Source organism: Hirundo rustica, chromosome 2 (assembly GCF_015227805.2).
Source record: "Hirundo rustica isolate bHirRus1 chromosome 2, bHirRus1.pri.v3, whole genome shotgun sequence".
In the NCBI taxonomy this organism is placed as follows: domain Eukaryota; kingdom Metazoa; phylum Chordata; class Aves; order Passeriformes; family Hirundinidae; genus Hirundo; species Hirundo rustica.
This window is the reverse complement of record NC_053451.1, coordinates 36,645,713-36,667,773: the sequence shown is the minus strand read 5'-3', so window position 1 is coordinate 36,667,773 and position 22,061 is coordinate 36,645,713. Positions and strand designations below refer to the sequence as shown.

The 22,061-nt window shown below is 37.6% G+C and overlaps 1 protein-coding gene across 2 annotated transcripts; it reads left to right on the top strand.

The window, feature by feature from the left end:
• The first annotated feature begins 3,724 nt into the window (after positions 1–3,724).
• CHORDC1 (cysteine and histidine rich domain containing 1) lies at positions 3,725–19,810 on the top strand. Of its 2 annotated transcripts, none has more exons than XM_040056057.2 (11): positions 3,725–3,905; positions 7,397–7,446; positions 9,031–9,087; positions 9,556–9,716; positions 10,306–10,406; positions 11,325–11,383; positions 12,399–12,469; positions 12,747–12,852; positions 13,928–14,047; positions 14,687–14,749; positions 15,279–19,810. In XM_040056057.2, exons 1-11 carry the CDS (start codon positions 3,842–3,844, stop codon positions 15,420–15,422), a joined length of 996 nt encoding a protein of 331 aa, XP_039911991.1. In that variant the 5' UTR covers positions 3,725–3,841; the 3' UTR covers positions 15,423–19,810. The 2 variants fall into 2 exon arrangements, with proteins under 2 accessions (XP_039911991.1, XP_058275396.1); XM_058419413.1 differs by lacking the exon at positions 3,725–3,905 and adding an exon at positions 6,228–6,308.
• The last annotated feature ends 2,251 nt before the right edge of the window (positions 19,811–22,061 follow it).

Genomic DNA, 22,061 nt, shown 5'->3' with positions numbered 1-22,061 from the left:
CTGGCATTTAAAAAAATCACAGAAAGGAGAGAAAAGTGTTCTCTCCCAAAAAGTCAGTCGTTCTGCTTCTCCATGAGATGTGACATTTTAAGATGTTCTGCCCATCAAATCTGAAAATATTCAGGAAAATAACAGGACACTTTCTTGCAAACTCTGCAGGCTTTTGGCTTTTAGCTTTACAAGGATTTATATTTGTCTTTTAAACCTCTGCTAAGCTTCCTAAAGAAAGAATTTGTTTAATTATTTCTCATTTTGATATTTTCAGATCTGAAACAGAGCTACCTGCCTTGATTTTAAATGAGTCCTCAGAATCCATTTAAATTTCAAGGACTCCCTCTCTGTTCCAAGAAAGTTGAGGGAGCCCAAAATGACCTCTGCCTCCCATTAGAAGCAAAAATAATCTGGTATGACACAAGAGCTCTAGCCTGAAGCTTGAGTCTTGAAAATCTTCTCCTCACCCTCCTTCAGATTTATTTGAAAACTGGTTTAGTTCGGGGCTTTTTTGCAATCCCATGTTCAGCAGTTCTGCACAAACAACCTCTTGATTCCAGGATGAAAACCTCCTCCCTCAACAAACTGGCAAGCAAACCAGATTTGCAAAGATTCTGCATTTTGAGAAGTGAACTCAAACATCCTGCTTCTTTACAGATTCCAGTTCTACAGGGAAACGACATCATTTCCAATGCTTGGAAATACACCTAAGTCCCATTAAACACGGATGAGATGGAATGACTTTTAACTGGTAGAAATTCAGGATGGCTTTTATCAGGGAAATCTTTGCAGAGAATCTAGCTCCATTAAAAAAAAAAAAAAGGTGGGGGGGGTTGGGTATAAATCCCTCTGCTATCATACATACATAATATCCAGAGTGTACATTCTCCTGTGTTATGTCTGTTCAAGGCAGAACACTGCTTCCAAAATTTTTTAACCGCAACATTTCTGACATGACAAAAATAGAGCAGATGTAATGAAAATGAAAAGCGTACGCTCACAAATCTTTCACTGTTCCTCAGATAAGATGTCTTGTAACACCTAATGCAAGATCCAATCACTAAAGGCACCATAAAACCTTGTCTAACACTCTGGAATCCAACTCTCTGGAAGACTTTGAAACTGAAAATAAAGGACAAAACACATAAAAAAATTATCTACGTACTTTTCATGTTTTAAGTTCTAGGGAACTCAGTGTTCATCCATAAGATGATTGTTCCTTATCACCATGAATCTCAAATGAAAGGCTTCTACACAAAACATACAGGAATAAATTATATCTAAGTCTGTCATGCCCACAAGATGATGATCTAAACCTTATTTGAACAAGTTACTTTCTACCTTTCCAGAACAAGGTTGAAAGCCTCTCATACCTTCCTATCAGGCACAGAAAATGCCTTTTTGAAGTTGTGCAGATTTCTGTAAGATGAGGATTATGTACTGTCTATTTGTAGTGTTTTGTGCAGGCCGAACACATGCAACTTCAAGAGCTGATTACAAACCATTATTCGCTTCTGTAGTGTTCTGTGAAACAAAACCCCTCATTCTATTTAACATCATGTACAAAGATGACAGATACAGCTCGGTAACTTTCAGAGATCCGGCTGTTAAAATTAACAACAAATTGAGTTTTCCGATAAATTTTCTTCAATGCAATACGCTGTAGAATTTTGAATTGCAAAGCAAATACATTCTTTTTTGATTTCTGTTTGGGAGACATAAAGGCATGTCTCCATATCAGTTAGACAGTAATTAGGTGAGGAATATACACACGATACTTTTTGGGAACACATGGTGTGGGAGATTAGGGACAGGCGGTCGGAAGATGTTGCATTGTACGGGCAGACAGAACCCCTCCCTCAACACTTAGTTGATTAGTGTCCTTGATAAGGTAAGCAACACGTAGTTTGTAACGTAGCAGACGGATGTGATGTAGCAAACAGAGGTTTTAAAACTCCATGTAATCAGTTAATAAAGCGCCATTAGCCGTCCACCACACTGGTGTCTGTGAGCTGATGGACCGAGCAGCCTGGGTGAGGCTGCCGTGTCGTTCCTGAACCAGGTCGCTACGCCTCAGTGGAGGCAGCAACATGGATTGTATTTTTCATTTCACAAGTCTCCTCTGAGTGTTAGAACCAACCTCCATTACTAACATCACAGGAATGCTACTTTTTAATTCAGTAAATACCACGCTGCTAAAATAACTCCTCTTGATTTTTTAAAAAGTATTCTTTGAAAAGAAATTGATGCTGCCTCCGCAGAAGTATAACTTTTTTTTCATTGCACAAAGCCAACAAAATGTTGGCTCCTTCTAAAACAGATGTACGCTTGCACGCTATGGCTGAAATGCAGTCATGGTCACAGAAATACCACAAAACTTATTTAATGGACATAAATCACATTTGATTTTCATGTGGCACTTTCACTGACAGGGAAACAGATGAATTTTATGTTTTAAGAACAATTTTTCACCTTATGGTAATGACATAACATACATCTATATACATTTCAGTCCATCTTCTACTTCTAAGGCATTTAAGAAACAAATGTTTTTATATAGAAAGAGAGGAATTCTTAGGTCTCTCATTTCTTTCCAAACTCTTATTATCACTTGTATTCATACATTAAAATATTTATGGTAAAATAGCAAGAGAATGGTGTGGGGTTTTTTGCTGCTTTAAATTACAAGAGGCCTCAGAACTGCAGAGCAGAAGGAAACACTGGGTATTTGATGGCTCAAACAAATGCATATCTTTATGTGAGACACACATAAAAAGATGCCAGCAGATATCAGGCATCAACTCACAAGTTTGTGGAAGTTCAGGCTACATCGGAAACAGTCTCCTGATTATCCTTTTTGCATCCTGCAACTCCCTTTTAAGAAGCAATGTTTTGTTCATTCTGTGCACACGTGTTTCAGGATTTGTCATATGTGGAACAAACACCCAGGCAATTCTATTTTTAAAGCTGTGCAAGAGATGTTTAACTAGGAGGAATCTCCTCGTTAATTGAGTGCAGAAATGTAGATGTCTGTGGTTATCTATTTAGAAAAGCATGTAGTGACAAAAGAAGGAATGGCTTCAAACGGAAAGAAAGTTTTAGACTCAGTATTAGGAAAACAATCTTTATTGTCAGGGTAGTGAGGCAAAGGGACGGGGGATGCCCCACCCCAGAGGTGTTCAAGGTCAGGTTGGATGGGGCTTGGAGCACCGTGGTTTAGTGAAGTGTCCCTGCCTGTCGTGGTGTGGTTGGAACGACATGATCTTAAAGGTCCATTCCACTACAAACTATTCTATGATATTAAACACAATCTCTATAATGCACACTATTGAGCATATATAAGTCGGTCAGCTGTCAGGAGCAACCAGGCAAACTTTCAGGGAACTAAAAAACATAAATTAAGTGTTTTTCATAGTAGGTTTCTGACGCTGGCATCTGTGCTTCAGTGCAGATGAGACAGTCATTTAATACATAATGCACACAAGCAATTACTTCTAATCAAATTCACATACAAGGAAAGAAAAACAGAATTCAAAAAACAGGGCAAAAATAATAATAATAATAAATCGCCAGATATTTCCGCGAGGCCGAGCATTCACCCATAGCCGCGGCACCACTACGGGCCCGGTCGCTCGGCGGTTCCGCGGCCTGGCAGCGGCGCCTGCGCAGCCGCCCGCCCGCTCTCGCCGTCCCCCGAAGCTTCGTGAAGATTCCGGAAGGCTCCGGCCGGCTCTTTCCGCCGCGGGAGCAGCCCCGCCCCCGGGGCCGCTGCCCGGCTTCCTTCCTTCCTTCTCCCTTCCTTCCGCCGTGCTCCGCTCTCCCGGGCGGCGGGGCAGGAGGTGCCGCGGCCATGTCGCTGCTCTGCTACAACCGGGGCTGCGGGCAGCGCTTCGACCCCGAGACCAACACGGAGGGTGAGAGCGGCGGAGGGGCCGGGGCGCGGTGCAATCCTCGCTGACAGCGGGGACGGCCTCCGGGGCTCTGCGGGGCGGTGTGAGCCCGGGCCCCGCGGCGCTGCGGGGCTGTCACCCGGCCCGCGGGCTGCGGCTGCCCCGGGGACACGCGTGTGGGGCCGGGGCTGGCCCGGCGCTGTCGTGTGTGCCAAAGGTTCTCCAAGGCCACCATGGGCTTCTCTGCTGCGGGCCTCTGTGCGTGTTGCATTCATCGCAGTTACCGGCGGGTTTTTGGTTTTTCACTTTGGTTGGTCGGTTTGGTTTTGTTACTCTTGTTAGTCCACATGTGTGTACTTGCAGCAGGTCTTTAAACGTGTTTGAACGGCACACGAGTGTCTGCTTTTCCAAGTGCCTTGAGCGCTTGCAGTGCTTCTCTTGTGAGTGCTGGGAATCTTAGTGAATCGTATTCAAAGCTCTGTCCTTTGGGGTTTCGTCATACCGCAGAGGCTGTTCTCAGAGAAGGGTGATCTGAGTTTGCAGAAGGCTCGCCTGCACCTGGTTCATAAAGTAACTGTTGGTTGAATTTCTAGAATGCCCTCTTTGCGTTAATTTAATTTTTTGTGATTCCCACCCCGTCCCCCCCCCCGGGTTAGAAGTAGGCTGGTATGTTCTAGCCTGTGCATTTTCCGTGCTTTGGAGCCGTGACAATAAAGAGTGTTTATTTTTCTGAGCTACACGTTTTTGCATAGAGAGGGGCTGAGTAGCATACTTGTTAATGTTAGTAACAGCAGAAGCGGGAACAGTTGTGGAATGCTTACACTTAGTGATTTCTTCCACCACCATCCCCTACACCCCTATGCCCCAAAAGGTAAAGCAGATAAAGGTATTTATTATTTGTTGGTTTTGTGTGGTGTTTTTTCTTTCTTTTTTTTTTTTTTTTAATTAAAAATTTAAAATTAAAAATTTAATTTTTTTTTTAATTAATTTTTTTTTAAAAAAAATTTAAATTAAAAAAAAAATCCTATTAGGACTTCGTGACCTGAACTCATTGTAAAAATAACACTTCTTTAGGGTTTGTGATCAAGCTGTAGTGAATTAGGTCATGTTGGCATGGCCATATGCTAACTCTGTGGTGTTTGGGTTGAGGCAAACAATTTCACAACATGAAATTTGTTTCAGTGAGTGGCTGGGACATATAGTGGAGTCACTGTCTCCTAGGCTAAGCAGTTCTGAAGGTAAATGTAATTACTCATAGATTGCTGCAGAGAACCAGGTTTTGCATTTGGGTAACCCTTACAAATTTCTACTTTGACATTTAGTGAAACAACTAATAAAGTGCTTTAAGGATGCAGCAATAAGGTGATAGCAGTGTGTGCATGGTAGGATCAGTTTGGCTATGAAATGAACATCAAAAAAGCTCTAAATAAACAAAAAGAGAAACCTGAAAAATTGTGGTACTTGTATCTGCAAAAATTATCTGAGGATTAGAGAAAGTGGCTTTGAAATACTTTGGTCTTCCTGGTAAAGGAAAGGTATTAACAGCGGTAGAGAGGTAACTTGTTTTGTTTTGTTTTGTTTCAGTGAAAATGTAGAATAGCAACCAAAGGCTGCAGCAATCTGATCTCATACAAATGAGGACTAGAATATGCTTTTATCTGCTTGTATCCTAATTTTCCGGTTTTCCCTACCTAGTGTGAGAATCGACCCTTCATGCCAGATAAGAGCTGTCGGATTTGGTATGAGTGCAGGCGAGCTGGTGTTTTCCTGTCCCTCTAGCAGGGACAGTGGTCAGACTGCTCAGTGTACAGATCTGCTGAGGCACTGCAGAGCTTCTTGTCCTGGCATCTTCTCTTGTGGAGCACGCAGGGCTCTCAGGAGGCAGCAGCCAAGTGGGTTGTCATTTGCTCCACGATGTACCTGCTGCAGAACAGGCTCCAGGGAGCGAGGAAAAAGGATTGGATTGCCCTTGGCCAGATGGATGACCAGGCACTTGTCTGTGTCTGCCTTCAGCTGGAGCGTAGCCACCTCTGAGTTATTTGATTATGAGATGGTTCTGGTCTCTAAAACGGTTGCTGTTATTAACAGCATCTCTCTAGTGAGGAAATAAAAATACTCATTTAAATCTTCTGACTTGGAAATATTCTTTGCTGCAAAACAGAGTTTATTTTTAGCCTCATGATGTTTCAAATGACACACTTTCATATTTTTTGAAAAGAAAAACCTCTACTTTTATTTTTATTTGATTTAACAGTGAAGTCCTGGTCTCTATGCAAAATAACCACTTTTTTCTTTTTAATTTTCCTGTGAGGTTTACCAGCATTAGCTTTTCATCGTGAAACTGAAGAAATTGATAGAGGTTTATGGATATATTTGTAAGTCTTGCTGAAGGACCAATGTCCCCAAATATACGCATCTTGAGTGAAGGTGGGAACCAGTGTCCCTCACTGTATTAGTGCTTTAGACTTAGGCACTGAATATAAAATCAAAGAAAATTATACAAAACAAGGTTTCTTTAAAAATCTACATCTTTATAAAAAGCTAAAAACAACCAAGCTTGGGTTGGGTTTTTGCCTATTAGATAACTATAGGCAGGCTGCTAATAAAGTTACCACTTTTTTCTTTTGCATCCTATTATGTGCATTGTTACTGTTTATGCCACTTTTAATTTTAAGCATTTCTAGTTTTGCTTGAAAGGCTAGAAGATAGCGTTTAGTCAGTAAGTCAGTAAAATGCTCTCCATGCAGTAAATGTCAGTGAGAAATTATATAATCAGAGCAGTTTCATTACATGTGAAAGGAGCACAAGTAGAAGAGAACAGCTGTGTAACATTTATAAACATCTATGGATACAAACACTTTCATTAATGGAGGCTGCGTTCCAGCAAAGAAAGAGTTTGTACAGGATCTATTAGTAATAAATAGTATTGATATGTCAAAATTATTCATGTGGAGGACTAACCTTTGGGTTCAAGTCCTTAGCTGGCCTAGGATACTACAAACATTGAAAAAAGAACAAGGTAATTACAGTTAAAACCATGAACTCATGATTTGCATTAAGAGACTTTTTTAACAGAATGCTTCTGGATAGAAAGCTCTCATCAGGTTCAAATAGATATGTTTGAAATGGTAAATCAGTATTTTCTGTCAGGTAGCCATAGGGTCACCTTCTGCAAAATTACCATCAGGGCCTGATTACTGATGAAGGCCAGGGATGGTCCGTAGAAAGTTTACTTGCTCCATGTGGAAGTAGCAGTTTGTCTTAGATACCTGCTTTCCAGTTTGTGTTGTATAATACTTAAGAAGAAGGGAGAACTGATTATTTATGTATAATATATGCACTCAGAGAGGTTTTTTCTGTGGAATGTGGATTTTTCTGAGTAATAATGTGCATTTGGGGAAGTGGGGCAGCTCATGGCATACATGAATTGCAAATGTGACATTTTTACTGGGTTTGTAATCATGAATAAAGGTTCTTGGTGTGCCTCAATATTAATAATAATCACTGTCTTCTAGATTCATGCACATACCATCCAGGTGTGCCTGTTTTTCATGATGCTCTCAAAGTAAGTACGCAACTGTTCTTTTAAGTACGGTCTTTTTGGTTTTTCACCTTTTTAATTCCAGACGTTTCAGTGTTGAGAAACTGATGTTCAGCCTATCATGAGCAACCCTGGGAAATTAGAAAAGCAGAGTTAGTCAGTCCTGAAAAAGAAGTTAAAAACTCCACTCATATGGTCTAAATGCCATGCAAGTCTAGATGACTTGTTTCCTGTTGATTGACTGACTTCAGGTCTCTCAGCAGTTTAATTAGGCCCTCTAAATAGGACTGTGGAGCCATTGAGAGGTTTCTAAGTCTTTCAGTTAATTAACCTGCCTGGAATTCAGAGCAGCTGCTTGTGGTCTAATGTGGCCAGGGCACTAATGTGTATGTAACATTTATCTGCTGTAAAAAACAGTCACGTTCATTTAATCAGCCAAATGAGGATGGTGATTAAATTGGGACTGGTCACCCATGCCTCTTATGCAGCTGTCCAGGATTCTTGGGCTCTATCTTCAATGATGAGTTAAATATACCTGGGTCTCCAGTCCTTGGTTTTGGGCTAAACTGCTTTCCCTCTTCAGGATCTACTGGATGCATAGAAACTGCAAATCCTTTACAGTTGCTTAGACTATGGTAAATTTTTTTTGTGCAAAATTATAGCTGTACTCGGAGCACAGTGCAAAAATCTTCTACATAATTATAAAGAGAGAAATTATACTGTTAGCTCAAAAACTTATATTTACTCCCTTTCTCTTACATATTCACTGTTTATAAACAAATACCACTTTCCCCCTTTACCTTATCTGCCTCTTGACCTAATTAAAAATTTATCATAATTGCAAATGAGCAGTTTTCTTCCTGCTGTGAGTTCTAGATAATCTGGGTGGGCAGGATGAACCTTTTGTCTCCTCAACTGTGGAAAAGGTTTATATTTTCAGGGTGTTTTGGAACCATGTACCTGAAACCCATTGTGTTGCACCACTTAAGCTTTCAAAGTGGTGTTGCATTAGTCAAACTGTTGCCTCTAATAAGGTTCTTTGAGTTCTAAGATATATTATTCACAGTGGCAAGGCAATTTGCTCTAAAATTGAATTTCTGGTTTATATAATAAAAAGTGCTCTTGATTGATGTAGTTGGTGCTGTGCACATATCCAGCTCTGTTGGTGGGAAATAAGCATTTGAAAGATCTGAGAGGTGCTCAAGAAAAGAAAAAAAAAAAAAAATCCCTATCATTTTTGGAAGAGGGCCTGTGCATTGGGCCACAGGTGAGCCTGGTCTCAGGTGCAGTATTTGTTTGTTTTGCTTACATGTTACTTTGAGATGAAGTAACATTTCTGTATTCTGTTGTACAGAGTTGGCACTTGTCATTGGAAGTATTGCCTCACATTTACTGAACTTTCTGATAAAGGCAGCATCAGCAAACTAGAAGACTTCTCTGGCTTTTAAAAATGCAGATGATAATATTGTCCACAGAAAGGAAGAAAACAATTTCTAATTTTGATGTGCCACATCTTTTAAAGTAATATAATAAATATTTTGCTTTGTGTAAGCTGTTGTCAAGTCTGGTAGTCATGCCTGTGTTGTTTCTATTCCAAAATGTTTGTAGGGTTGGTCATGTTGTAAGAGGAGAACAACAGACTTTTCTGACTTCTTGAGCATTGCGGTATGTACTCGTGATTATTTACAATTTTTATGCTTGTCACGTGACAGTGATTAATATTAAATAGTACATGTGCTTACGTGTTTTAAATTAGCGTACTTCTATTAAAACTGTCTTAATTCTTATGAAGAAAAATAGAACATGAATGCTGAATTCAAGGCTCATTTTCAAGCTTTAATTATTAAAATTGTCAAAATAGGTTTTGATAGAACTACCTGCTAATAAAGAAAGATGTCAACATTTATTTCTGCTTTGCTTGACTACAGAAAGTGTGCATTTTTCTTTTAACTCAATGTCCAAAATGAGAATATTTTCCACTTTAGTGGTAGGGGTGTTTTTGCAGCCAGTGTTTGGAGTGGGCTAAAGGAGATAATGGACCTGAAGAATGAGTCAAGAAAATTTGTTAATTTCTCATGCGCATGAACTACACTGCATTTATATGTAAACAAAAACATGTGCTTTCCACAATAGGGCTGTACAAAGGGTCTCCATAACAGCGAGAAACCTCCTGAGCCTGTTAAACCAGAAGTCAAAACTACCTCTGAACGAAAGGAGCTAGCTGAACTGAAACCCAAATTTCAAGAACACATCATTCAGGCACCAAAACCATTGGAAACAATTAAGAGGCCAAGGTAAGGTTTATGAAACTTAAGGTTTTCTAAGTTTGTAGTCAGTTGGCCAAGTTAAAGCTTGCTTGGTTATTCAGTGTTGTACATGTCATATAGTGTAGAAATTCCAAAACTGACCCTTAGAAGACATTGGTTTTGGTAGCAGTGATGTTGTCTTAAGCTTCAAAATATGAGAAAAGAATTGTGGCTATAACGAAGTACTTGATCTTTCCACACTTAGAAGTGCTAAATCTACAAGAAGCAAAAATTGAAGTCTATAACCTCATAGCTTAAAATGCTGCTAGAAGCTGTGTTAAGTATTTTAAACAGTAATAAAAATAATTTGGGATGCTTGTATTTAGATTCCTTAGTATCTCTGATTTATTTTATTTTTGTAGAGTATTTAGGATTTCCAGTTGAAAGCCAAGACTGCCTTCTAAGTTTCTAGATTGTTTTTTCATAAACAGTAAGGATTGGCATTTACAAATGTAGTTTGTTTGTTGAAGGGAAGTTTAAAAGGAATAGTCTTATAGGAAGATTAAAAGTTACTACTTTGTCTGTTATAAATTCTTTCTCACAAAGTAAGTTGACACTAATATGTGGACTTTTTTAGCCCAGATGAGCCAATGACAAATTTGCAGCTGAAAGTGTCCGCTTCCTTGAAACAAGCTCTTGATAAACTGAAGCTGTCATCAGAAAACGAAGGGAGAAAAGGTAAGGAGACAGGGAGATTAAGTAAGTATGTGATGCTAAGTGTCACACAAATGCTGATCTTGTCATTTCTGAAGTGATAGTTTCCTGTAATTATGTTCTTTTTCTTAATAATCTGGGAAATACCTTCCAGTCAAGGGAATTGATGATTGAAGTTCATATGTGGATAATATGGAGACCTGGTTGTCATGAGAAGTAGATTCACCTTAGCATTATTTGAACTGTGTCTTTTCTAAGATTTCCTGGTTAGAATGGGAACATCCACTTCTGAATATGTGACTGATAGAGTTACCAAGAAATGAACTTTACTCCCTATTGTTGCAGAGACAGTGGCATATAAAGCCTTCATAAATTGGTGGAATTCCTCTGAAGAGTAGTTGGTTCTCTCTTGTCTGTTTTCCCTCTTTCTTCTTCCCACATTTTATTTGGAATTTGGTTCTAGAATGACACTGCTCCTGAAGAAACTTTATAATTTCAACCTACGCTTGTGGCTATTTCGTGCTCTTTTGTTCTTGTGCCAAACTAATTTAGCTCTTCTTTCTCCATGGTATCCAGATTATTTCCTTGTGTGTATTTATAGACAGCAGTTGAAGCCTTTTATATTCTTAATTTTACAAAACTGAACAAGATGAATGATTGTTTGCTTTCCCTGTGATTGTAATGATCCTCTTCATCTTTTTTTATTTACCCCACTTAAAATGTGTAAAGATACAGAGCCTAGAATTTGATGCATAGGTGTAATACAGCTTTTGGAATGTTTCTTTGTACCTCTGGCAGATTTCATTGTCAGGCAGAAAATAGAGGCTTGAAGACGGAGGTTTTTCTAATCTTCTCCTTGGCTCATTTTAGTTCTTAATAAAAGCAAAGTGTTCAGTAGATTATACAATTCATTTGCTATTTTCTGTAAAATTCTGTTTACAGAGGAAGATGGTGATGAGATCAAGATTGGGACGACATGTAAAAATGCAGGCTGTTCAAAAGTAAGTGGTTCAGTTGTACTCTAAATCCAGCAGCTCAGCTATTAAGTGAGCAGTTTCAGTTTTCTGTGTGCTACAAGTTAATTTGCATAAAGGCACAAAGTCCATTGGGTTTAACAAATGCACATTTGATAACACACTTCAGAAAGGACAAATGTGAGTTGTTTGCAGAAAATAGATTTTTTTAAAAAAGCTATAATGAACTTCTAAATAATAAGCTTGTCAAATCCACAGTACTGTTGTGTTTCAACTTAACATATTAAATATAATATTGGTGAGAGGTGGTTTACTGATAACACTTGAGTTGCTCTTAATAATCTCTGTATAGATCAGAAGCATCTACAGTTCTTAACAGTTACTGCTTCCTGCAAGAAGCATTAAAAAGTCAGTGTTTTAACACTTCTAGCACGAAAATGAGTCATTATATTACATAGTCATTTAAAGTGAAAGTTACACCGACAAGCTTGTGTTGTGCAAAATGGGACAGTAAGATTTAAATAGCCATTTTACCTGGCAGATTTTGCATTATCTACGGAAACTGGTGGGAGGAGAACTTGGACAGTCTTTGTGTTGGGAAGAGCTGATCTGATATTCACTGGCTAAGTTGTATATATTGTTCATTTTACTTTCTTTTGAGAATCCACGTGTTTTGTGAATGATGAATTTAATTTATTTTAAAGTTAAGTTCTTGTTTTCTCTGAGTGTTCAGAGTATCTTAAAGACAGAAATCTCTGAGGATCTGCAGTGACCTTTATGAGCATAAATAGTGTCACCATTGATGTGTGCCATTGATCTAACGCAAAGTACAGTTTCTTAGCAGTGCCAGAGAACCTTCTGTGAAGGAAGGTTGAGTGGTTACTTTGAACAGCTAGGACAAGCCATTTGATACGGATTATTTACGCCAAAGCTTTGTTTTACTTTGGTCATTATTTATGGGTTTTGTTGTGTTTTGTTCTATTTTTTTTCCTTGCTCCAAATCCTGTAACAGTAATACATTTAAAATGCTTTGTCCCACCAGACATACGAAGGACCACACAGCACAGAAGAAGTATGTATATACCATTCTGGTGTACCTATATTCCATGAAGGGTTAGTATTCAGCTAACTTCCATTTTTGTACCTGTGTTCTATGAAGGGTTAGTATTGAGTTGACTTCAGGTTTTTTTTTAACTAGTTTGTTGTATGCTCATGCTTTCTTTGTAGATGTTGCCTTGATTTATTCTGTGTTCCGTCTTCAGTCAAAAATGGCAATGCTTGAAGGGGGTATGCTAAAGTAACAGTAATATTGCATAAAGAAAAGATCTTAAATGTTCATAGTAAATAATGTCCTAAATACTGTTTCTTAATTACTTTGCAAACTTTCAAGGATGAAGTATTGGAGCTGTTGTAAAAGAAAAACTTCTGACTTTAATACGTTTTTAGCTCAAGAAGGCTGCACTAGAGGAACACATGTATGGACTAAAAAGGATGCAGTAAGTAGCATTAAGATTGCATTCTGTAATTGGCCATTCTGAATTTTGAGTACTGAAATGTCGTTTATAGCTTGATTGAGTTATTACTGTAGCTGAGCTATTACATATCACTACCTCTGATATAATGTGGGGGATACTGTACACAGCAGGAAAACGGAGAAATGGAGTGTGAAGTAGTCTCTAGTACAGGTATACTTGATTATTTAAGAATATTATAGAATTTAATAATGGACTATGACACTTGAAAAAATATTTGGTCACATGATGGATACAGGTGAGCACAAAGTCCTTGTTATGACTATATCATCTGTTGCTGAGGCAAAATGGGGTTAATGCTGCAACCATCAGGAATGTTTAACAGAAGAAAATAAAGATAAATTATAAAAAGTGTAGTTTTGTTACCTCATTTTAGAAGAATTACTTCACAAATCCATTACTTCCTTTCAATCTTATAATTGCTGCTTGCTTTGAAGATTTATATTTTTGTTCAAAAAATATTTGCAAGTGCAGAAAGTAGGGAATTAAAAAAAGCTGAAGCTGTGAGCCTAAAGCAGGAGAGTGCAAAAAAAGAGAGTAAAGAATTTACCCACATTTAAAGAAACCATATGTATATTAACTGTATATGTATTGAGATAATGGGTTTCTATCCAACAAGGGGTTTTTTACTTTAGCTTTTTGGTTTTATTTTGAGGGTTTTTTCAGTTTACTTCTTCTGCATCAGTGAACAGAGTAATAAATGTTTTTTGCAGGAATATGAAGCATTCTTGGAGTCATGGCATTCTTTCTCTTCGTTCAGTTCCTTTTTATAACCTGCTGGCTAACTGTAGTCTTAGAAACGAAGTTGATCCACCAAGTAACATTGTTTTGTTGTAGTTTGTTTGAGAGAGAGATACTGAAATACTTAGTAGAAAGAGTTGCAAGCAGAGTCTTGCAATCTCCTGTGAAGATGAAATACAGTCCTTTATTAGCTATGCTAATTGGCTATTAAAAAAAGTCCTGGGCGTTTATGCTGTTAATCTTGTAAAAAAATTTCTAATTTAATTCTATTTTTTTCTGTACGTTTTTCCTTATATAGAGTACCAAAGTAGTTCCATGCAGGCATGATTGGCACCAGACTGGAGGAGAAGTGACTATTTCTGTATATGCTAAAAACTCTGTCCCTGATCTGAGCTACGTAGAAGCTAATAGCACAATGGTGAGCCTCTACCTTAAGATCAGCAGCTTGAACTTAGGAAAAACTGCTCGGCTTTCTTTACAAGGCAGAGATAGCTTAAGACTCTTTTGAGTAACTGCTTTTTCTTGGCATTTGTGTGTGTTCAAGTATGTATAGCTTTTTTTTCTCCCTTCTGTTTGGACATCTGCACTGTAATGTGTGGGTTTTTTAAAAAGCTACAATACAGCATGCAAAAAAGACAAAAAAAACCAAACAAACCACTCTTATTTGGCTTCCATAATTAAAACCCAAGCCTGATGGGTTTGCATCACTGTTGTATAAATAATTAAAGTCATCATTTAATTGTATTTGACTTAATGTAAATTGATACCATTCTCACTGTTTGCTGTTTTACAGCTACTAGTATTAAACAGGTGTTCAAATGCTTCTCTCATTTCTTTATCTAAAATGATAAGCTACCAGTGGTCACTGTTGACTGCAACTGTTTCAGAATCTATTAAAATAGATACTCACTTCTATTTCTGAGGGACAATTTTATCACTTTGGTCATTGTAGGATTCAAGTCCTAACATGGTATATTCTGTTTAAACATGCTTGAGGTGTCAGATGTTTTATTAACATGATAAGAAATTCTTATTTTCTGTTGTTTTTCCTTTTAAGGTAAATATCCATATTGTATTTGAAGGAGAAAAAGAGTTTCATCGCAGTGTGAAGTTATGGGGAGTAAGTATAAAAATATTTTCTCTATTAAAAAGGAAAAAACAAAAAGTCAGACAGAAAACCCCAGAAGGAAAACATAAGCCTTTAGATTCCTCTCTTTCAAAGTGGTTTGCTTCTCCTCATTACTCTGTTTTGTGAAAGAATTTTCATTGTGTGACGTTGAGGAATTACATTTAAATCGGAATACAATGACCCAGGAGATCCATTGTGACATCACAATGGGCACCGCTTTGTACAGAAAACAGCCTTCTAAGGTCCTTTCTGATCCCAACACCATGGTAGGGGTGTTGCAGAAAACTCTTGCTTATGTATGTTAGCCAATGTATGTTAGATATGCATAGGCATGCATATGTTTATGCCATAAACATTCCATATCTTGGGAATGGGAAACAGCTGATTTTTCAAGATACCGGAGGGATCTTCATCTACCTAAACATCTACTGAAATTTAGTGATGAGGTACTCCTTAACTTAATTTCCCAGTGTCTTATCAGTCTGTTAAACTGAAGTGTGAAATACCTTTTCTGTTTCAGGTGATCGATGTAAAGAGGAGTTACGTGAACATGACCGCTACAAAGATTGAGCTCACTATGAGAAAAGCAGAGCCCCTGCTATGGGCAAGTCTGGAGTTACCAGTATCCAACACACAACCAAAACAGGAGAGTTCAGAGCAATAACGATTCCAAGAGACAAGTTATTTCCCATGACGAAGTGGTGACTTGCTACTGTAATCAAATATTTAACTTTTATATAGATTTTTTTTTTTTTTTTTTAATGCTAGATCATCTGTTCCCTTCTAGAAAGAAATTTGACGCACAGGAAATGGGGGTGGAAACTTGAAAGGGTAACGGTTATTTCTGCTGTTGCTCCCGTGGGTATGTTTATGCTAGATGCAATGTCTCCATGGGTATTTAGAGCAAAACAGCTACTGCCCTTTGCTTGCAACCTTCCCTACCATGCACTGACTATCCCAGTAGATGTGCTTTCTGTTCACAGTGGGTTTCTTTGTTTTTCAGCTGTTCTGTTTAAACTGGATGCATTCAGTAGCCTGTATTAAATTCAACTGTTATGAAGCATACAGTAATGCAGGTACAAAAATCTGAGTTTCAACTGATTAGCATGTAATTCCACATCTAGAGTGAAAGGTTACATAAACAAAAATATGAAGTTGTACGCTTGTAGACTTTTGTGTTGTGAAACGTAGGTTTGTTTCAATGCCTGTTGGCTATGGAGGGATGAAATAATGGCTGTAGTTCCAAGGATTTCAGTACTTGATGACTCCTGCTATCTTTCATATATATCAAAGCAGATCGGGTTAAAATTAAAATTAAAAGGTGGCAAGAAGGGATTTTTGTTTACTTCTTTACATTTGCTATTTGAATAGTTAAATATAAAAGCAAATGGGCAGTGAAATGGCTGTATAACTTATGATTTCAGCTATGAAGAGTATGCAAACAGCAAACTATTGTAAAATTACCAAAGTGCTGGATATATTTGACAGCCTTTAGAATGTATAGTCTGTCCTGTTCTACAAGGTTGAACATCTCAAGACTCTTCTCAAAGTAAGTGGATATGTGTAGTAGGAGAAGTCAGGACATACTGTGGGTGTCTTGGTAAAACAATTTCCACACAGATGTGTATAATTCTTGACTCTGAGGATGGTCATCTAAGAACTGCAGTTACATACAGGACAAATCTTAGGAGAAACAACATGCTTTAAAATGTCTGTCTCAAATTGTAATTGTGCTTTTGAATCAAAATACTTTAAAAGAATACTGTCTCTTTTGAGCAGACTGTCATTAGAAATCAAGACCTTAGTTTTGTTTTCAGTTCCTCAGTAAAGGTATGTGGCTGAAAACAGGATAGCTGTAAAAATGAGATTTTTTTTTTTTTTAATCCAAGCAGCCACACACACAATAATGTTGCTTTCTATTTCTGCTTGGAATAATTTCTTAATTTTGGCTTGCAGCTGAAATAAAGATGTTTTCCTATAAAAGTAATAAAAAATGCACACCATTATTTCTTGTGCCTAATCCTGTATATGTAAACAAGATGTCTTATGGACTGTTGGAATGCATGGATACTCATCTACTAGCCTTGGCAGACCTGGAATAGTGTCAGGAGAAACACAGGGTGTAGTAGAGGCATTCTGAAGTGAAATACAGATTTCTAAGAATCTTGCTGTTTTCCATTAAGTGTGATTTGACTTGAGCTCAGACTTCTGTCTCTAAGAGTACTTGAAGTCTTAACTTCACGCTTAAAGTAGTAGGAAGAACATTACCAAAGAAACTGTCCCTGAACACCAAGAAAGTAACACTGGTAATACAAATACATATATGTACACATATATAAAATTGTTTTGGTGCTTCTCTACATTCATTTCAAAATTTTTTGTCCTTGATTACTTAGTTTGAGCATGGTTTTGTACTCCCTTGGGCCGTTCTAAAAAATTTCAGCTCTAAAATCTGATTCTGTTTACTTTTAATGTATTTTCCTTTTTTTTTTTTTTTTTTCTTTTTTTTTTTACAATTTGAAAATGTCAGGTACTGAGAAGTGATAGGGTACAAGTTTATAAAATGTGTGCCTGCCAAGTGGTCCTCTGAAAATTGAACAGGTGTTCCTTGATGTGTTCTGAACCAACAAGTGGAGTACTTATTAGTATGACACTGAGAACACCAGTGGATGAAAAATTCTAGATAGCTGTAGCTACTAGCATGCCATCTGTATTTGTGTGTGCAGAACTCTGAACTTGGACAGCAAAATTAGCAGTGCTTAAATGCCAGGATAAAGTTCTTGTTTAACAAGCAAGTTCAAATGTGTCTATCCATATGGCTATATAAATATCCTAAATATGTTAAAAATTACGGAAAACATATTTTCACTTAACCTACTGCACACGAGGATGCAAATTTACATAATGTAAAATCCACTTTAAAGAACTACATGGAAAATGGAATTCCTTTGGAATTTGTTTTTAAGTAAGTCATATTCTGCCTTAGTGCACTAAACCCTGAATGGAGAGAAATGTGGATGAATGGACCATCTGCTGTGAATGCTTCAGGCTTTGGGATCCTTTAACTACTTATTGCACTCTTTTAAATTACATTCTACTGCTAGCTTACTCACCTTGGCCCATAAGTGGGAGAAAGCTCCTGTAAACACAGTCCCCATTTTTGCTTTTGCTTTTTATTCATTCCTCCTGCTCTTCTCCTCTTGTTCATACTTTCAGTACAGAAGTAAAGATACTTCAGGTGTTCTATAATGACTCTTCTGATCAGTGGCAATACAACCACTGTTAAAACTTAGCTGTTTAAAAAAGCAAGCAAACAAATCAAAGAACCCATAAAATCCAATCAGCGTTGGTCAGGCAAGAAGGTATAGATTTTACAACAACAGCATAGTTTCTGTGGCCTGGGATTCTTTTCAAAATAGATGAACCTTCAGATGGCCTAGACTGCCATAAACTGTCTCCTTACCTGCAGAAATTCTTAGCAGTTTTTTATAACCATATGTCTGCATCTATCCTGAAGCTGCAAGAGCCGTCACTGAATTTGTGTGTTTTGAGCAGTTGCTCATGATAGGCTTCAACACGCTGAGGGTTGATCCTGGTGTTTCATGCAACGACATCATGCATAATGGTAGCAGACACTTTGATGGACTATTGGCTTGGCTGTAACTTTTATCAGTAAGTGTGGAGAGAAGGTGAGGCAAACTGTAGTATAGTAAGCCTGTATACTAATCACGATTGCTACTTTCCCAAAAACAAGACTTGTCAAGTAAGCAGAGTGGTTTTTGATCACAGGCTTTCACCTGCCTAATAATATAACAGTAAATTGCAAACCAGTATGAACAGGAATACCTGATGTTGAATTTATCCTTTTTTCATGCTTTCAGATGTTGTACTGTGTTTATCAAATTGACTAAGTTGACACAGTCTGTATTTTTATAAATAAGTGTTTAAAAGCTGTAGTGTGTTTCAGTATGGGTTTACGTGCTACACATGTAGACAAGCATGCTCCAAGAGTCAGAACTGACTGTCCAGGTGCATATAGAACTTCACCTTCACGATCCCTTTATAATGTGAAAAATTGCATGGGTATACAAGTTTGACAGAAATCTTAATCTTTTCCCTCATGTATAAGCCCATTTTCCTATCTAATGTAACGTATTTTGTTTCTAGAATTACATCCTAGGTAACAAGGATAAGAGGAAATAGCTTCAAGTTGTGCCATGGGAGGTTTAGATTGGATGTTAGGAAAAGTGATTTTCATGGAATGGGTTTTCAGGTGTTAGAACAAGCTGCCCAGGGAAGCTGTGCAGTTACCATGCCTGGGGGTGTTCAAAAAAACCCAAGGGTGTGGCATTTAAGGACATGGTTTAATGGTGAACATGGTGGTGGTGCTACCTTAGTGGCTGGTGATCCTAGAGGTTTTTCTAATCTTACCAATTCTGTGATCTTGTATCAGTAATAACATTTCTTAGAGGAATTGGAATTTATGTGGAATGTTAATACACTGCTAAGCACAGGGCTGATCAGCTACTCTGACTCATTGATATAACTTGACAAAAAAATCTTCCATTGGATGGTATTCTGGATTGTGTACATTGTCAAGTCACCATTTCGGTAGTTTAGGAATTAGTTTTACTAGGAATTTTGCCTTGGAAAAGAAATGCCTGTTTTGCATAATGATGCATTTTTGGCTTGCATTCTTTAAACATGGCATGAGTACTGACTAAATAAATACTGTACCCATTAATGATTGGTCTTTCCCAATTTGCTACTAATTTTTTTTTATTTTTATTTTTATTTTTTTTTTTTTTAAAAAAAAAACTTCTGTGCAGAAAGGAGATCCTTTTTAAAGTAATGAGTTATGTGTCTGGAACACTGTTTTAGGGTGGTAATAATTTTCCCATTATAAGAGTCTTGAATAACAGTTGAAGAGGAGGGGCCCCTTGCATGGCTGTTTGATTCTGCACATTCATAAACCTTATATGCAGAAATTAATCTCATGTCTTCATGCTCTAGTTTTTTTCTAAATGTATTCAATAAAATTCTTATTACATGCTGGTTGCATTTGGGGTTGGTTTTTGACTCCTTTTGTTATGGGTGAGAACTTCCCTGTTTGCAACATGGTTGTTCTAGTAAAATGTAAGTGGACATTTTCCACTTGTGAATCTCTGTAGGAGGGAAACAGCATCGCCAAGGGGTTTTTCCCCACCTGTAGTTCCTTTCTTTGTTGCTCTCTAATGCTACAGCCCAGTCAGGATATGTGAGTTTTGCAGAAATCTGAGTGTGGTTACTGAGATGAGGGCCTGTCTCATTCACAGAAATAGTTCGGTCCAAGAATTTTGAGCTGTAACAAACTGAATGGAAGTGAAATAATTCCAGATACAGTGGCTGTTTCTAAAGTTGCCGAAGATACTGTTACTTGGATATTTGTTTCTGGTTTCTTGGAAAAACAAGATACTTTTCAAAACCTCCGGCATTCACTCAGTGTAGAAAAGGGTTCACCTCTTGAAGCTTGATGTCTTCTGTGGTAATAAATACTTGGTGTTTTTCCAAAGTTTGGGTAGATGTTTTAACCAGAGGGTAACCAAGGTATTGTTGCAGACATAAATTAATCCACAGTCAAATGAGCGTTAAGCAAAAAAGGAAGTATCCTGAATAAAATATTTTTGTTACCTACTCGAAACAAGTATTTGAAAAATTAGTTCCTTGGTAAATTTTAAAGAAACCTCCATTGCAAAAAAATTCATTTAAAGCTACCTGGAGGCAGATCTGTTACCTTACAATGATCTATGAAATATTTTTTGTCTAGAAGCCTTGTTCTCTGAAATGTGATTTAAGCCTATGATAAATATTGATACTGCGATATTACTTCTGAATTCCATGCCTGGGAGAAAACTAACCTAATGTACTTCTAGCCTAATGTGCTTAACCTAATTTGTTCTTCCTTAATTGGAAAACAGGCTTGTGTATAAGGAGGCTGAGTTGATACAGTGTCCTTCGCTGTATAGCCCAAGGGACTTAATTTATTTTTTTTTCTCAAGAGAAAGCCTTGTGATCAGGTTATGTCATTACATACATAAACAACCCAAATTTTAAATGTTCTGCCCATAGTGAGAGCAGTTAACATTTGGAGTGTCTACTCATGAGCAAAAGCTACAATGAAGAAGTAATTTAAGTTTTTAACTGCAGCTTTGTGAACTGGGAGCTTTTTGCTCTTATGTTACCAGAGTTTTACTTAACTGAATAACCTAAGTGGGATACTTTTGCTTTCCAAGAGCGATTAACAGCTGTAAAGAAGAGAAGGTTGGTAAAATGAATGGAGGATATTGAAATGTAGTTGAAAATAAGCTTCTAAGAAAGATTGTCACGTGTTTGTTGAAAAATAATTCAGGGAAGATAGGCTAAGGATAATACAAAGGAACAACTCCCAACTGCTAAACTTGACTGTTTTATACTTTTCTCACATACGTTGCTGTGTGAGCACAGTGGCACTGGTCAGTGCTTCCTTTGCTGTTATTTTTCCTCAACAACATTTTACTTTAATAAACAGCCAGATAAATTTGTTGCATTTATTATTAAACAGTTTTATTGACACACATTGCCTTAAGATGGGGGTATGGTTGGGACTTGTGCAATGCAAAGTGGCCAAGATTTCAGTGTGGTTTAGTGGCAATACCCAAATGCTAAGTGCATAATTCTTAAGCTAAACCATATGTCATTTTAATGAGTTTTTGTATTTCAAAATTATATTAGAGAATGCACATATGTTTTACCTTAAACTGTCCCATAAGGGTACTTCAATAAGCATAACTATTCAGGAGTATATTGCAACCTGCAATGTTGTACATCCTCCCTTTTCCTGCATGCATTGCAGGTGTTCTTCACTGAAGTTGTAAGTATGGTTTTGTGCAGACTGAGCAGTAGCCATGAGAGAGGTGACAGATTTTGCCAGAGCTGCTCCATATACTGGTAATTGTGTTTTAGTACAAAACAGAGCGTAGTGCTGCCTGAGAGGTAAGTGCCAAGTCCTGCAGTCGCATTCTGAATCCTGTACAAAGATCTGGTCCTCAAATGGGTTGTTTTTTATCAGACTACAGATGACAAGAATGATATTTGCAAAATCAAAGTCCAGTCAAGCTGAATTAGGCGAGCAGGGGTGGTTTGAAAATACAGAAAGAAAATCCATTTCTCATGTTTACCAGGACTGGACACTTAAGTGTGCATATGACTATGGATAAATAGCTGTCCTTAATGATTGTTCTTTAAAAAACTTGGGGCCTCCCTCATGTAGTCCCCAGGTGCCGAT

Bases quoted from the DNA above. Each gene is read 5' to 3' on its own strand.
- CHORDC1 (XM_040056057.2), top strand. From the start codon at position 3,842: ATGTCGCTGCTCTGCTACAACCGGGGCTGCGGGCAGCGCTTCGACCCC. The intron at 3,906-7,396 runs GTGAGAGCGGCG...ACTGTCTTCTAG, and splicing joins CCCCGAGACCAACACGGAGG to ATTCATGCACATACCATCCA. The intron at 9,717-10,305 runs GTAAGGTTTATG...GGACTTTTTTAG, and splicing joins GAAACAATTAAGAGGCCAAG to CCCAGATGAGCCAATGACAA.